The 17,150-nt window shown below is 38.9% G+C and overlaps 1 protein-coding gene across 11 annotated transcripts in view; it reads left to right on the top strand.

Annotated features, from left to right (window-relative positions):
- Positions 1-15,728, top strand: part of PCNX1 (pecanex 1) — a 93,989-nt gene extending 78,261 nt beyond the window's left edge. For all 11 annotated transcript variants that reach the window (XM_088058301.1, XM_088058304.1, XM_088058303.1 and 8 more), the window contains 6 exons: positions 1,145-1,375; positions 1,743-2,017; positions 3,688-3,926; positions 4,988-5,424; positions 6,787-6,927; positions 10,335-15,728. In XM_088058301.1, coding sequence (XP_087914427.1) covers positions 1,145-1,375; positions 1,743-2,017; positions 3,688-3,926; positions 4,988-5,424; positions 6,787-6,927; positions 10,335-10,475 — 1,464 coding nt within the window. In that variant the 3' untranslated portion in view covers positions 10,476-15,728. The remainder of the gene's footprint in view (positions 1-1,144; positions 1,376-1,742; positions 2,018-3,687; positions 3,927-4,987; positions 5,425-6,786; positions 6,928-10,334) is intronic.
- The last annotated feature ends 1,422 nt before the right edge of the window (positions 15,729-17,150 follow it).

Below are 17,150 nucleotides of genomic sequence, written 5' to 3'. Positions count from 1 at the left end.
AAGATGAAGGGTCTCAAATCCTGTCCAGCACATGTATTAACTCAGTGAGTACAAGAAAACATGTACTTAGTAATAAGCGCTCTATAAGGGAGGAGAAATGTTGGTACTCAGGAAAGATATATTGCTTGAAAATCATAATAAGTAAACAAATCCTAGTTGCAGTTTAATAATTATTATTAAAGTTTCTTTTTTTTTTGCCTTCATTGCAGTCTGGAGTCCCCCAAAACTGGCAGTGATTGAATTAACTCATTCATGTAACACAAACTCTCTGAATTTAGGAGAATGTGTGTGTTAGGAGTACATGTAGCAAAGCAGAATAATTACCAAATCATTGTTGAAACCAGCAGAAGTACCACTTGAACAGCTCTCTGAGTGTTCTCAGAGGGTTATTGTGCAGAATGGGATTGATTGAAGTCAGAGAACGAAAAGTGAGAAAAAAACATATCACGCTAACTATGAAAAAATTAAAGTTCTGAACATTATTCTGTTAGTCTATGAAAGCTGATTTTATTCACTTGTAGTGCATGTACATAGGCTTCAGTCAGTGTGGAAATTTAGCTGTTAACCACAATCCTTTTTTAACCTGAAAGTAATGTTACCCAATACTGAATTGAATTTGCAGGTTTTGTGTTTTTATCTGACTGGCAGTAATGTGTCTTGATAGTATCTGATGCTTAAAAAGTTTGTCATCAAGTATTAATGTGAACATTTTAATAGTGAATATTGGTTTTTTTCTTATTACTATTTTCATATAGTACAGTCTCAGTGAATAATCAGTGCTTTAAGTGTGTTTTATAATTTGAAGCTTATGAGAAGGTAAAACTAAAAAGCTTCTGCCAACAGTATAGATATGAATCTAGTGTAAAATTCACCTAGAAACATACTTGGATCAGTGATAGGCAGGTCCTACTAATAATTTTGGTTTTAAGTTAAAAAAGAAGTAAACACCCACAAACAGAACCAATCTGTTGTAAAAAGTCATCTTTAACAGTGTTCTAAAGTAGATGTTTGATACTTTTGATAGCTAACTTTGTGTAATGCACTGATCATTTCAAAAGTTTGAGGTGTGAAATGTTCTATTTTTATATGTAGTTACATCTGAAATATTAATCATACCTTATTGAACATGCATTATTTGAAACAGGATCACTTCACGTCTCCAGATGAATATGATGATCCTTCTGTCCTTTATGAAGCTATAACAACTCACGAAGAAAATCTAGTTATAGCACACGAAGGGGACCCTGCTTGGCGGAGTGCAGTTCTTTCCAATTCTCCGTCCCTTCTTGCTCTGCGTCACGTGATGGATGATGGCACCAATGAATATAAAATCATTATGCTCAATAAGCGCTATCTCAGTTTCAGGGTCATTAAGGTGAGCTTTGTGTACGTTTTGCAATGTGACAGAAGTTGGGGTGTATTTTAATAACTATACCAAACTGCTGCCTCAACTGAAATATTTACTGGTTTGCTATTAATCAGGCTGGTTCATCTCATACAGTGCAAGTATTGTATCAGAAAATCAGTTCCTTCTCACTTAAAACGTTATTTCTCATCTCATTCTTAGATTTGTTTATCCTCACTGTTGCAGCCTGTAAAAGTCCCTAAGTTCAGCCTGTAAAAGAACTGCATATGAATGCTGGCAGTTCTGTAGTGCTCACAAAGGCTTTGGTGTAACACAAGTCACCACTTGCTCTTGTTGCTTCACTTTCTGACACCGCCTCTCTTCTTGGCTTTTGCAGGTCAATAAGGAGTGTGTACGTGGCCTGTGGGCAGGACAACAGCAGGAGCTTGTCTTCCTGCGTAATCGTAATCCAGAACGAGGAAGTATCCAAAACGCTAAACAAGCTCTGAGGAACATGATCAACTCCTCTTGTGACCAGCCAATTGGATACCCAATCTATGTCTCTCCTTTGACTACTTCCTATTCAGATAGTCACGAACAGCTAAAGGACATTCTTGGGGGAGCCATCAGCTTAGGAAACATCAGAAACTTCATAGTATCTACATGGCACAGGTGAGCTGAGGAAATGGGTTCTCATTAGTATGTGTTCATGCTCTCATATTCCATTAATTAGTCATGCACAGCATAATTTATAATATTGAGTCACATCAAAATAAATCTTGACTTTTACTTTAGGCACATCAGTAACATATGACATCTGCTTTGGTACAGGGTTTAATCTCCAAGGCTGAGTAATAGACCACAAACTATGTAAATGAGAACTCAGGGGAAAGAGGACAAAGTCTAGATGCAGGAGCTGCAACTTCAGATCTAATGTTAGGTCTGATATTGAGAGACAATGAAATTTCTGTACTGTTTTTCAGTGTGATGGCTTCTGCAGTCTATAATGCCATCTTTACAGAATCAGGACTGTTTGGTAGGGTTCCTGTCTGACAGATATTTAGCATGAAAGTGCCTATATTCATGTTTTAGGGCAGGCTCATATGTAGTTATGCAAGCTTTAGCTGTTCAAAATCTCACAGATGCTTATATGTTATATAATGCTGTATGTTAGTGCCAGAACAAGTAACTGGAATGATACAGTTATTTCTCCACGTGACTCCTTGGTAATCCAGTACAAACTCTTGCTGTGCTGTGTTTTATAGGCTGTGAGAACTTTTACTGCACTTCTGGCCTTCAATTAATGTGGCTCCAAAAGCAACAGTGGCAGCTGTGTGGCATTCAGAAATGTGCATTTCTTAATGTGCAGTTCTTAGTAGTTCCAGGGGTTGGTGCCGTGGTGTGAACAGTCCTGTAGCTGTTCTGATAGTTGTGTTTATCTTAGATTTCTATAGCGTATCAGAACAGAACATGCTGCTTCACCCAGAGTGCCAAAAATACCACATTTACTGCAGTCTGTGGTGTTTGTCTCCTATTGCCATCAGCATGTCCAACTTAATAGAATAACAGGTGAAAGCATGACACCCAACGAGTATTTGAATCCAAGGTGTTTATGCTTCAGGATTCTGGTCCTGGGACAAAAAATAAAAATTGGAAAGGAGTGCTCAGTGTACTTGAGTGTGACAGAAAAGAAAAATAAAAAGTAGGAATTGAAGGGAGGAGGAAATGTGCTGTAGTTTTTGTGTCTGTTTGAAGTTTATTAGTGTAAACAAAGTGATGAAAAAACTATATGGTTATGTGTACTGGAAAATGGCGGCTAACCTACTGTCTGAATGTTCAGTATGTGCTTCAAACTACTGTGAGTGCATTACTGAACACAACAGAAACTAAATACATTAAAAATACAGCAAACATTCTTTCCTTGCTTGTCTGTGTAGACAAAGCTTTTGCCGCGTAACAGTTACATATGACTACTGTGTTAAGTAGCATGAGTTTTACTAAACTGTTCCAAAATAGCTAGGATGTTCTATGAGCATTTGAGTTGGAATTTTATCACTTCATTGTACTTCAGAGGTGGCATAATTTTAAAAAAGCTAAGTTATATGAGCATTTGACTTGTCATAAATAACTGTTACTGAATGAAGCTGTCATGAAGAAAATTGCAATCTCTTAGAAAGCAGTATTTATATTTGCAAAGCATATTCTGAGAAAATAAAGTCAAGTTTTAACTGGTTTTAAAAAGTGCTGTGGATTGTGCTGAGTAAAGCTTGTCATGAAGCACTTCTTAGAATCCTAATGATTAGGAGGTGTGCCTTAATATATCACTTGCATTATGTTTCCAGACTAAGGAAAGGCTGTGGAGCTGGCTGCAATAGTGGTGGAAATATTGAAGATTCAGATGCTGGAGGTGGAGCTTCTTGCACAAGTAACAATGCAACTATCAATGAGTCACAGAGCAGCATGTCCCAAGGAGGAGGGACTGCAACTACAGGGCAGGGACCTGGAGCAGTACAGCACCCTCCTGTTGCAGCTCATCCCACTTTTCCTGCAGCTCATCCACCAACTCATCCCTCCACACTGGGTAAAGTTAAAACAAGGAAACAACTTCATACAAGTTCAGTTCTATAGCCAGAGCAGGCCTTTCAGCTCTTTGGCCTAAGTTAAAAGAAGAAGCAAACAAATGTGACGTGATTTTGTGTTAAGAGCTGTTGGATTCTTCTTAAACTACAGTACAGTTTTATGCAATACAAGGTTCACAAACAGATCTGATAAATAAGGGTGTAGTTGTGCTGACAAAATAGATTAACTTTTTATAACAGGCTTCTACAGACTGGATCTTTTAATTTCTGTTTTATTGTTTGCAAATGCTAAACTCATAATTTTTTGGGAATGTTTATATTTCTATTTTGTGCAGTGAAACAAGTTCTTATTTGCACAGTATTCTAGCTGAATCTACCCAAGCGTCCATAGTGATCTGTAGTTAAGGAGATGAAAAATACTAAAGCTGAGATAAAAGTCTTTCAAACATTGCCTTTACTCACAAAGAAAATACAGATGTATGTAACTAAATGAACATAATTAGATCTATCAGCTGAGGAGAGGTATCTGCAAATATTTAGTATGGGAAAAGTAATTACACCAATGCTCATGAACTGCATTTTCTGTTTTTAACTTTAAGTGTATTAAATTTCAACTTTTTTAAAAGAGCTTTTGTTCTAACAAATTTTCTGACACAAACTTTGAATGTGTAATCAAGCATATTAAGAAAGAATAGTCAGTATTTTGAAACATGGGCATCTGTACCTGTCTTACTGCCTTAAGTATGGTAAACTGAAGTGATAATATTAAGTAAGGAACTGTTAATGCAGAAAGTGCAAGACTGAAGCATTTTTCAAGATACTTGTCTGATAGAGACTGTGAATTGAACAGAATATGAAATTCTGAGGTAAGATAAATGGAATGTATTGAAATGTTCTGCTATGTGAGATGCAGCAGAGATTTCTGCACTACATCTGTTTCAGATGATGTTCGTTAGACCAATCACTTTTGTGTATCTGTGCACTAAAACATTTATGTGTTGGCAGTCTGTTGTGTGGGGGAGGCTTTATCGAACTTTCCTGATTCTGTATCTTTTACTTTTAGGCACCAGTCACAGCTCTCACTCTGTGCAGTCCAGCCTTGTCAGACATTCCCCTGCCCGTGCCTCAGTAGCTAGCCATTCATCCTATTGCTACGGCAGCCGTCATTCATCTCTTCGCACATCCACCACGGGCTTTGTGCCTTGCCGGCGCTCTTCCACCAGTCAGATATCCCTTCGTAACCTCCCATCATCCATCCAGTCCCGCCTCTCTATGGTGAACCAAATGGAACCTACTGGCCAGACTGGGGTCAGCGTGCAGCATGGACTGCCCTCTTCTAGCAGCTCCAGCCAAAGCATCCCAGCCTGTAAACAGCATGCCCTTGTGGGCTTTCTAGGGACAGAAGGAGGGAGTAATGCAGCTGAAACTCAGTCAGGTGGCAGTGCAAGCCCTGCAAATCAAATGCAAGCCAAAAAGGATGACGTTATTTACAGAATCCAGGTGAATAGTCTAGAAGAACAACTTAACTTATGTTTCCACATGCTTTTATTAGTTGTTCCTTTGTGTGTTGTTGAAATCGCTACTTGCAAGTGCACATTCTGGAATATCTGATACACAGTTTCTGTGCAGCTGTGTTTGGAGAATTAATGTAAAGGAAAGGTTTTCTGGACAAGCAGCCTTCCTGCATGTTCCTTGCTTACTGTTTTTATGTTTTGCTGTAGTGCAGCTCTGAGAATGTCAGTGGAACCCAGTTCCACTTCATATTTAGTTTACCTTTTATACATTATAGTAGGTAAAGCTAAACAGCTTCATTTGCAGGATAGAAAGCTTTTTTTCTTTGAAGCCGAGTAGATTTTCCACAAAAGTAAGTGTAAAAATACTTGCTTTCACTTTCATATGTATTTATTCTTTGGTTATATCCACTTCAGGGTTTACTGAGCAGCAAATATTTCACTATTTATTAAGTTAATCATGGTAGCCTTACTTGCTCTGTGAAAATCCAGAAATGTGTATTCTTGCTTTCTTAGCTTTTATTAGCCCCACACACATTCTTTGGCATTATACTTGTGGGAGACCTCAGGAAGTGTATTTAAGAGGTTAGATCATAATGAACATGATTTCATTGCTGATGCCACCTCAGTTGAGAGTAATCCTTAGTAAATTGCATCACAGTGGGCAAAATTAAATTAATTTTTCAGGTCTGTAGCTTTTGTTTGCAGGCAAGGGCCCTTTTATGAAGCTGTTTACTAATCCCCTCTGTGGGGAGGATAAAATGGGTATGTGCCCTTGGATAGTGGACATTATGAAGTTCTCTCTGTCCTTAAATAGGAAGAATTTTTCAGGAGTTTTCTCCTGCTTGCCCTGTGGAAAGGCTAGTTTTCTTCAAAACACAGGGTGGGTCTCAACTAACCATGCTAGTAGATAAATACTTCTTCTGCCTGACAGTGAATTCCCCAAGTTTCTTAAGATACTCTATAAGAAGTAATGAGCCGATTTTAACAGCTCATCATCACTTAACTTTTCCCTGCTACTAGACTGTGTGCTACCAATGCTTTTGTTGTGCCAGCTCCCCAACCCTGCCATGACCTAGTATAACTGAAAGAAGTGGGGAAGGGAAACAGACCTGTTGATTCAGTGAACTGGCATATTGTCAGCTGTGTCTGAAACCACAGCATCATTTCCAAATTCAGTGCTGTTTGGGCTTGGAGAGCCTGGACATCAAGTTTCCAACCTTGAAATTGGTCAGAAATCAATTTCAGTGGGTTGAAGTCAATTACCTGGAATTATGCAAAAGGTTACAGTTTATCTGTTTCTTTTAAATTTTGGCTGAACTAACAGTCAAAACTCAATTCCTGCTTATAGTTAATGGATCCCAGTCAAGTACTGGAAGGGATCAACGTGTCAAAAAGGAAAGAGCTGCAGTGGCCAGATGAGGTGATACGGCTAAAAGCTGGAAGAAACAGCTGGAAAGACTGGAGTCCTCAGGAAGGCATGGAAGGCCATGTAAGTTTTGCTTGGAAGTTGACAAGCTAACCTTAAAAAAGGCAGTGTCTTGATTCTGTGGCAGTCTGCCTATGTGTCAGTGCAAAGATCAATGTAGGGGATAAGTCAGATCAGCAGCTGTCCTCAAAGTCACTGTTGCTGGAAGAGCAGGTCTAGAATCCTACTTTGAGGCAGAGAACTATTTCTGCAACTCTGTGCAAAAGATGCAGGATGATGTTTCAAGTGTTGTCAGACACCACTCCTTCCTTGCCTTCTTTCAGCTCATCATGATCTCTCAGGCATTGCTGTCATTCATCCAGCATTCATTTTTCCTTTCTTTAAACTCAATCTCTGAACAAATAAAGATCAATTTACTAACAAGTCCTTAATTGAAAGATTAACAGTATTTGGTTTTAAATTATTCTGATCAAAATAGAGCCAAATAAGATTGTCTTTAGATGTCTTTTTATTATATAATAGATACATGATAGATGTTTCCTTTAAGAAGGAAATCTGTTCTAACTAAAACTTGTGAAAGCCCATGACTTGAAATTCTGTTTCTTCCCTATCTGTAGTTTACAAACATTCACTTCATTGGCTATAAAACTTATCTCCCAATTTAGGCTCCTTTTAAGAGTAAGAAACCCAGTGTGGTCTTTGAAGCTTTTAGATTTTTACTGAGACGTACCCTTTTTTTTTTTTTTTTTTTTTTTTTTTAAGATCTTTATGTCTGTAAAGGTGCTCCAGTATTCTTTCAGTGATAGAGGGAAGAGTCACTGACACTGTGTCTGCATTTGTTCATCAATACAACTGTATTTTAATTTGAAATAGATCATTTTGGAAGAAATTTCTTTGCTTAACTCATTTGGAGGCATTATTTATAAATTGCTATTAGGGATAGATTTTGCCATTTGAAAGTCCACTTCACTGTGGATATATGTGCCAGCTTCAGGTAAGGAGTAGAGATATGCCAGTAACACAGTGTATGCTGTATCTACCTTGCTGTTGCATCTACATGAAGAAAAGGTCCTGGAAACACAATTATTCATGGAAGGAATCTACTAGGGTTGATTAGAACAGTAGGGTTATGTTGTGGGTAACACCTGTGAGTAGAATACTGTTGTAAATGTTCCCAGTTATGTTTGGTTTAGACATACTGTTGCAGATCAAGAATGTGGTAAAGATGGTGAATGTAAAGGGTTATGTCGAAACATGTCCTCTTCCCTGGTATCACTGGACAATTTTTTTCAGGCTTTAGTGAGTGTTTTCTGAATTGCAGCATGCTGACATGTACAGTGATTGATGCTATAGAAAGATTAAAACAAGAGGATTCAAAGGTCAGAATAAGCTGTTGTTCTGAATGTTTCTCATCTATTTTTGGTACAACATATCGGCAGTTTTTTTTAGAAGAGCATCTTGTAACATAACGAGAAAGGGGGGAAAGCACCAGATTATCCTGTGTGTGATTAGGAGGAAAGGATTTAACTTGATGGCATAGTTTCAACTGCCTGCTTCAGCTGCCTGTGGTTAAACATACTAGTATCAATAAAGCTCTTAGGACAGTTTTCCCTCTGTGATCCTGTGCCTGTGGTCCTTTCTGCAAATAGGCAGAAATTATTCTCACCTGCTGAGTTGCTGCTCATTAAGCAGTTTACCTTATGTCTGCTCTCAGTATGAAGTTCAGCACTCAGTAGTTTAAAACTTTGCTGCTACATAGAAAAAAATATTTTTTCCTAACTTAGCTTTTTATCTTGCTAAGTATGCAGTGCAATGTGTATATAAGGCAGAAAGACATTATAAGGTTTCTTCAAGGAAATTATATTTAGTAGTTCTCTTTGGAATGTAACTACTTTTTCCCGGTTTTGAGATGGTATGCCCAGCATTATCTGTCTATGATGCATGATACTGGGGTGTAGAAGAAGCCTTTTCCTCCAAGAGATTCTTACCACCTCCTGATTACCTAATGACATCATTTTGCATGTACCAAATAAATGCCAGTCATGATAGAAGAGATGGTAAAATGGACTGTGGCAATATGGCAGTGATGAGTTTTAATCTGTGTACAACTCTTTGCATATACACAGTTTTCAAGAAGCCATGATATTGACACCTGTAGCTATCTCAAAGGCACCAGTGTTAAATTGGACAGCAAGGGTGTTGTACTTGGGACTTCATTGGAAAATGTTTTGTTGTGTCTGGGGACAAGATATTCCTGGTCTCATTCCATAAAGCAGTGTAAAAATTATATGGACACACTTTGAAATCAGATTTGAACAGACACTTATGTATCACACTGTTGCATCAAAGAGGAACTAAAGATGCTATGCTTCCCTGGCTGAAATGCTTTCCCTGTATCTATGCAGCATAGATCTCATGCAGTGGACAAAGCTAAATGTCCTTCACCCCATGTTAAGAGAAATAGCCAGCTGTATATAATGAAGATTAAGTGAATCTCTTGGATTTTATTTTGGAAGATTGTGGCTTTCTGACATTTTTTTCCCTTTTTTTCCCTTCCTGAAAACTTCACTGCTGTGGAATTTGTAAAAATTAGTTTTACTTACTTTGTCTTGAATTAAGGGTTCTTTTACCACAATTGGAAAACTTAAGATAATTTGATTTCTGTGAAACTGATGGTACTTATACCCATGTTAATGAGGCATCCTTACGGTTCCTTTGGGGCACCCAGAAGTTAAGGGTGTGTTTTTAAGGGGACAGATGAGTAGAGACATACAAGGTATTAAAAAGGGACCTTCTGGCAGTCAATATCAGGCAGGATCCTTGGAACTAGCAGATCAAACTACTTGAATTCTGTAGATACAAGGGAGTTTGGTACAATAGTTTGTAGCACTGTTTCTGAACCCCTTCTTCTTTGTAATGTTTTTAATTTAAAATTATCTTTGAATAACTTGATTTAGAAGATCAATGTTGAATTCACAGTGCATAGGTGACAAAATCAGGGCAAGAGCTTTAACTTGCAAGAGACAAGTAGTTTACACGTGACTCCTGGTAAACAGCAGTTCTTTGCTGCACATCACTGAGGTATTTTAAGATTATTACAAATAGAGCATCAAAACATCCCAAATCTGTGTGTACTTTTTTCAGTTGCTGCTCACTTTGGATGAACTGTTTGATTCTAATTTGGGTAAAGTTGTTTGTTCCTACACAAATCTAAATCAGACTGGCTGCTCTTATGGTTGTAAAAGACCTAAATGTAATTTTAAGCTGCAGATCTTTAGGAAGACTTCAATGTGCAGCTGATCTGTGGGTATGCTGTCATTGAAAAATGGGCAACTAAGTCAGTATAGCACCTGTATTTTTGCTTCTTTGGCCCTGTAAGGGTCTTGAGTTATCAGCCATAACTTTGATATGACAGCTCTCCCCCTGGAGCTTACATTTATTATACTTTGGTTTTTTCTTTTCCCCCCCAGGTGATTCACCGCTGGGTGCCTTGCAGCAGAGATCCAAGTAGTCGGTCACATATAGATAAAACCATCCTGCTGGTTCAAATTGAAGATAAATATGTTGCTGTTGTTGAAACTGGAGTCCTTGAACTTGGGGCTGAAGTATAAATCTCTTTAGACTGAAACTTCCCCTTCTCCAATGGTTCAGAAGAGAGAAGGGTCCAGAAGAAGCAGCTCCCAGGACACAAAACTTTGGTCCGGTTGTAGGAAAGGACTTGAAACACAGATTTGTCTAAGTCCCTTTCCCCAAATAAACAAGTGTAAGAGATTTTTTTAAGTTGTTAGCTGCTGAAGAAACACTTGCATGAAGGATAGATTTGTTGAGACATATCTTTTGTTTATAAATTTTGTTATGCATTGCGTAATGCTTTAAATCAACAAACTTTTCAGTTCTAAGATCAGAGCACCTCATATTTTTCTAATTGTTTTGCCAAAAATTGCCATGTCTTGTCACAGAGTGCGTGGAATTCATCCACCTTATTTTAATGACATTGACTACAAACCTTCAGTTTGGTGAAACAGTGTAAGGGTTTCAGGTGTGGCAAGAAGAGACTGAACAGATGTATAGATTCTTATTCCTTATGAGCTAAACATTAATGAGAACTGCACTAATTTTTTTACAGCAATGCACTAAAAACAACCCTGAGATTGCTGAGAACATTTATTTATATATATAAATATAAGTATATAAAATACCATTATTTAAATTGCCTTTGGGATTAATCCCCTCCCTCTCCATATACATGTTGATGGTAAGGGCTGTGCCATGGGTTTGGTTCTATGTTCTGTATTTCGTACAAGTGCATTTGCTGCATCCTCTTCACAATAAATGGTAAAATAACAAATGTGTAGAAAAGCACCTGAGTATCCCTGTACTACATCAGACTTTACTGTGGTGGCAGTGGTACCTCAAGCCTGTACAACACGTCTAGCTTTAAAGTGGGCCTCGATGTGACTTTCCATCTGTCTTCCCTTCACTAGCCATGCGCTCTTTGCTTCTTTACACTCAGAGCTGGCTGTGTTGTTTCATTGGCTCTTCTCTCGCAAACACGGTGGTTTTAGTGTTGTAGTGGGAGGTGCAGGTCCATGATTACTTCACGGATGCTTGAAGGTTGTTTTTTATTCTATCCAATTTAAAAAGAAAAAACAGCAACAACTCCCCAATCAAAATGAAAAAAGAGCCCAACAAAACTTGACTTCTGCTTTTAATGATCTTTTATAGAAGGCACAGCCCTAAACTTGTATCACTTTTACCACCTTGCCTTTTCTTTCCCTTTAGTCTTCATTCTTTTCTATGACTTGAATTTTATTTTCTGTGATTATATATTCTATGTAAGTGTAATTTGAGTATTTATAACTGTGAAGTTGAATTATTCATGTGTTACATATCCTAGGTTTTATTGTATTTTTTTAAAAGTGTGTATTCAGGGAAACAAGTAACTCAGAACTATCATGGGAGTGTGAGAGGGAAACTGGTTTGTTCTTGACTTGGCGTTCCTATGACTCACTTCTCTTAATCCGTAAGAAAGAAATGTACCTGTTGTGATTGTTTCCTGTTTCTGACTTGTAATTATATAGGACTCTGTGGGGAATTTGCCTACAGTTCTAGCTTTTGGGAGCAGCCATCTTCTTCCCAGTCACCTCCACTTTCTTTATATGTGTTGTAACTAGAAGAGACTTCTGATATACCACAGAGGTTATTATAATTAATTCTCTGACATCAGAGAAACATTGTCCATTATGTACCTAATGTGAGAGTGAAATTACATGGGATAAGAAAAAAAGGAGGAAACAGCTACCTAAGAAACACTGGTATTCCAGCTCATCACTATATGCCATCTAGCCATGAAAGGGTAAGTCTGTGTGCCTGGTAGCAACTCCATCCCAGTTACTGTTCCCAGTGAAGGATACTGGGACATTGCTTGCATCATAGACTATGCAAACTTGTCCTTGAAATGCTGTGCATCTAAAAGTTGCATATTACCATTCACTTTATTCATACACAGTCCCATTTAATCATGGTATAAATGCGCAGATCTGCCAGCCTTGAAACTAAGTGGAGCAGCAAAATTATTTATCATGTGTATCACATTATGGAACGGTTGAATTAATCTCCTGCATATGTGAAAATGTGGTACAGTAGATGAAACTTCTGTAGCGGTCTGGTAACACTGCTATCAGGAATGAAGAAAATGTGTAAGTCTTGAATTGAAGGCCTTTTAGTTAAGGTTTTATTCTGTGTCCTTCCCTTCAGGTAAATACTGCTTTAATTAATTAACCTTCCAGGTTTTCTGTGTCATTAGGAACATTGCTTCATTTAAAAGGGAGAAGTTTGTTTGAAAATAAGCCCCTACTTGACATTAATTGCACAGGGTTGTTTTTTTCCTTGGACTGAAGCCTTGAGGTAAACAAATGACTGAAAACCAAAATATATAGTTTAGGCTTTTTGCTTTGTTGTTTTTTTTAAGCTGACTGAAACAACTTTCAGTATGTTAATCGTCATCTCTCACTCTCTTTGGGGCAAGGTAAGGACAATGTCCATTGCTGGTAAAAGATGTGACAGGAATTAATGGCTTGTTAATGTGGAAATTTTAGTGCATATGTGTATCTGCCTGGAATTAGATTGGCAAACAGCAGATAGGGAAATAGAGACTTTGTTTAAGGGCAAAGAGAATTTATTAATATTTCTATTTTTTTATAAAACATAAGGCTTTTGGTGTGCTGCTTTCAGGAGATAGATTTTAGTGTGACAGCTAACAGGTTAACACTTCCTTTCAGGTACTCGGCTAACATCTGTTGTGAAGCCGTTCGCATAGTGTTCGTACCTGTTCCAGATCTGCTCAACAGAAGCCACCTAGTTGAAATCTCAGTCTTCCATAAGGCTTTGGAAAATTAACTCTTTAGTTTTTCCCCGAACTCATTAAGATTCATATGATTGTATGTTGGTTTGTACAGAGTTTCTTTGGTTTCCAGTGTGCAAGTTACAAAAATGTGTATTTTCTTCTAACTCAGAATCACACAGAATTAGCTAGGTTGAAGAAGACCCTTCAGATCCTAGAGTCCAATGTGTGACTGAACAGCACCTTGTCAACTACGAGACCATGGTACGAAGTGCTACATCCAGTCTTTTCTTAAGTACCTCCAGGGATGGTGACTCCACCACCTCCCTGGGCAGCCCATTCCAATGCCCAATCACTCTTTCTGTGAAGAATTTCTTCCTGATGTCCAGCCTAAATTTCCCTGGCACAGCTTAAGACTGTGTCACTGGTTACCTGGGAGAAGGGACCAATCCCCACCTGGCTACACCCTCCTTTCAGGGAGTTGTGGAGAGTGATAAGGTTTCCCCCGAACCTCCTCTTCTCCAGGCTGCACAACCCCAGCTCCCCCAGCCTCCTCACAGGATTTACCCTTCACCAGCCTCGTTGCCCTTGTCTGGATTCATTTGAGCATCTCGGTGTCCTTCCTAAATTGGGGGGCCCAGAACAGGACACAGCACTCCAGGTGTGACCTCACCAGTGCTGAGTACAGGGGGACAATCACTGCCCTGGTCCTGCTGGCCACACGGCCCAGGATGCCATTGGTCGTCTTGGCCATGTGGGCACACCTCCCCACAGGGTAGACCTGTCTGTGGAAACCTCTGTTCTAGGTGGAAATTATTTCATCTTTTGGGTTTTTTTTCTTGGCCTTTGTCTTGATGTGTACTATTTTTCTTCTGTTGTAAGGATGGAGATGGGTATTTTCAAGTTAGTCCTGTCAGTCCAAATTGAACCTTACCATATAGCAGAATTTTTTAGGTCTTTCTAGACTTTTATGAAAACCCTTACAGATGTTTGCTTTTCCTCTGTCCCCTTGCATTATGATAGTCTCTTTCCATAAGAACATTCCAGTTAAGCCCTACTGTTGTAGCTTCCAGGTAGATCCCAATCTATTTGCTTTCTCTCAGATTTCTAAAATTAAAATCTGATTAAAAAAACCAAAAACCTGAAACTGTCTTTGACAGTGATGACAGCCAGACTTCTGTGCTACTTGCAGTGGATGATACTAGTGCTGGATTCTGGGGATCTCTCTCATGGTCCAGTATGTGTGAAATAGTTTCAGAGTTTGGGGAAGATGATGGTGATGTTTATTTCTTGAGGTAATTCCATGTATGCTGAATGGTCCTACAGCCACTTTGCCTGGGACATCTGGGCATGTTTCTGAGTGATGATGTCAGTTTTCTGGTCAAGAGCGCAGTTATCAGCAGTCATTTCTCATCCCATGGCCTCAATGCCTTTGGGAACTGAAGAACTCTCTGAGAAGCCTGGATGACTGGTGAGATGACAGATGAAGACTTGTGGCATAGGTCCATGCCTTTGGCCCTTTGGCAAGAGACCATAAAACTTTGTCTGGATTTGGGCAAGAGGGGAGATGCCTTATGATTGATTCAGCTTTCTCTGATAATGCACACACCACCATACGACCTAGAAGAGTGGATAACAAAGACACCACTTTAAAGACCTTTCTCAATTACAGATCTCCATTCACAAAATGGAGCTGGATAGATTGTGTTTTTTACCATTAACAATACTATTCAACTTATATTGGATTTGGGGTTGCACCACCACAGGTTTTATGTACTTAATTTTATTAAGGAATTTTATACCTATTATATAGGCATCTATTTTTTTCTTGTCTGGCTTACTGTTTGACATTCTAATGCAGTACATTCAGTGGCGCTGGACTCTTTCAGAAATTGTACAGGTAATTCCTGGTGCCTTAGTAAAAAAGTGGGTACATAACACCTTGGTGGAAGGTAAAGCATGTGACTTGTTTCACCCCAGCATGATAAGCATATTTCTAAAAAGGTGATTAAGATGGCTGCCCCAAAAGATTTTGGGAGTATACCTACATCACTTGGTCATGAACATTTGAATTTGAGCAATTTTTATGACTTCTGGTATGTACAGTTTGAATAGATAAGCCCAGTACACTTAGGCCACAACTTTGAAAGATGGCAATCAAATAGCTGGATATGTAACTTCTTACACAGATGCCCCTGAAAGCTTGACAATAGCTGCTGGTTAGGAAATGGAGAGGGGAGTAGAGCATAAATGAGAGGATGGCTTTGGTTTTTAATGGACAATGAAAATATATATTGCCTCTACCAGCAAACAGTTACCTTGCCAGGGATAGGGATATATGTACCTGAGTGTCTGTGAGCGTGTATGTGTCTGCGTGTGTTACTGGAAACAGCCTGTAAATATTGTAGCTGTTTAAAATGGAAAAGGCAGAGAGTTTTTTTGCAACGTGTTGCAGCAAAAGGACAGTATTGACAGTGGAGAAACACTGAGAAATAAAAAAAACTTTTTTCACTTGTTGTCATTTATTGCACGATTACATTCTTAAGATGTCATTCTCACAAATTCCCTATAAGGACTGTTAAGTTTACTCAAATAATCCTTTAATGAAGGATTCTCTTGTTTAAAAATTGTCTTTTATTACTACACAAAGAATAACCTCAGCTATTCCTGTTTTACTGCCAGCATCATCCCTGTTTTCATGCTTTTGCATAAATAAGTGCTACATGCCCTCATTTAAAATGTTTTGTCTTTGTTAAAGCATTTTCTCTATCAATGATTTCACTTCTCTTGAACGTTTTTCAAAGCCCTAAACACTCTTGTTACTGTCTTTGTGCTCAGTAATTTTTCATTTGTCGTACTTTACTGGGAAATACCTTACCTAGCGTGGTTTAATCAGTCATTTCTAATTTTCTGCCATCCTTGATCTGATAGCCAAGTGCAGCATTGGGTGGTCCTCATTATGACTTTGCTTACATGAAATACTTTTTGATACAGTGGTACTAGTTGAAAAATACTCAGCTGCTGTCTCTCCATTCTCTCAAGTATTTCACACTCCTACAGAGGAAATGTTATCTTGCCCCTTAGGGTTTGAAAAAAAAATCACTTTCAACATAAACAGTGATGATTGGATGTTTCCTTTGTATAAAAAGCATCTGGAAAGTTTCTTCTGCTTGCCTGTTACACTTGACCCATAGGTGCTTCAGGCCTCAATTTAAGAATGAGAGAGGAGATCACTAATAGAGCACGTGTTCCTAAGGAAAAACAGCTCCTTTTATTTTTTAATGTGAGCAAGTGCTTCTTAGTACAAAGATTAAAAGTTCTGTAACTTTTGCGTTTATAAGAAGCAGCTGAGCTTTCAGCTGGCAATACCAAAAAAGGAGGAGCAGCGCTTCCAGACTGATTTAGGGGTGGCAAAGAGTAAGATTGTTGCTGTAGTCCACCATTTATTACTGTCAGTGTCAGCCAAAGGCCTGCAACTGGTAAAAATTGGGGAACTGGAACCCTGGTTAGTGATTGGAGGCTATTTCGTAGGATAGTTTGCCCTGAGAGAAATTCACTTTACTTACTCCAAGACAATGTATCCCTGTGAGCCTGTGTAGGACCTGGGAGCAGTGTCTTTGCTTCCACAGCTCACACCTCGTCTGGGTGAATGGAATGCTTCCTTCTACTGCCAGACATGCTCCTCTATCCTATTTTTAACAGCACTTCCTATGACCCATAATTCTTGTGTAGAAAGGTGATATTTGTGTACTAGCACTTTTTAGATCTCCTTGGCTGAATCAGTTTATGTGGATTTTCCTCTGTGCACCAGAAAGTGGTTTGGGTTTCTCTGTGAGCTGCTGTGACAGAGCACCGTAGGGCACTGCTGCTGCGGGCCCCTGCCGTGTCCCGGGCTGGCCGTGCCGTGTCCCGGGCTGGCCGTGCCGTGTCCCGGGCTGGCCGT

Source organism: Pseudopodoces humilis, chromosome 7, assembly GCF_049639895.1.
Source record: "Pseudopodoces humilis isolate 2021_Gansu_Grassland_sample_001 chromosome 7, ASM4963989v1, whole genome shotgun sequence".
In the NCBI taxonomy this organism is placed as follows: Eukaryota; Metazoa; Chordata; class Aves; order Passeriformes; family Paridae; genus Pseudopodoces; species Pseudopodoces humilis.
This window is presented reverse-complemented; position numbering and strand designations above follow the sequence as displayed.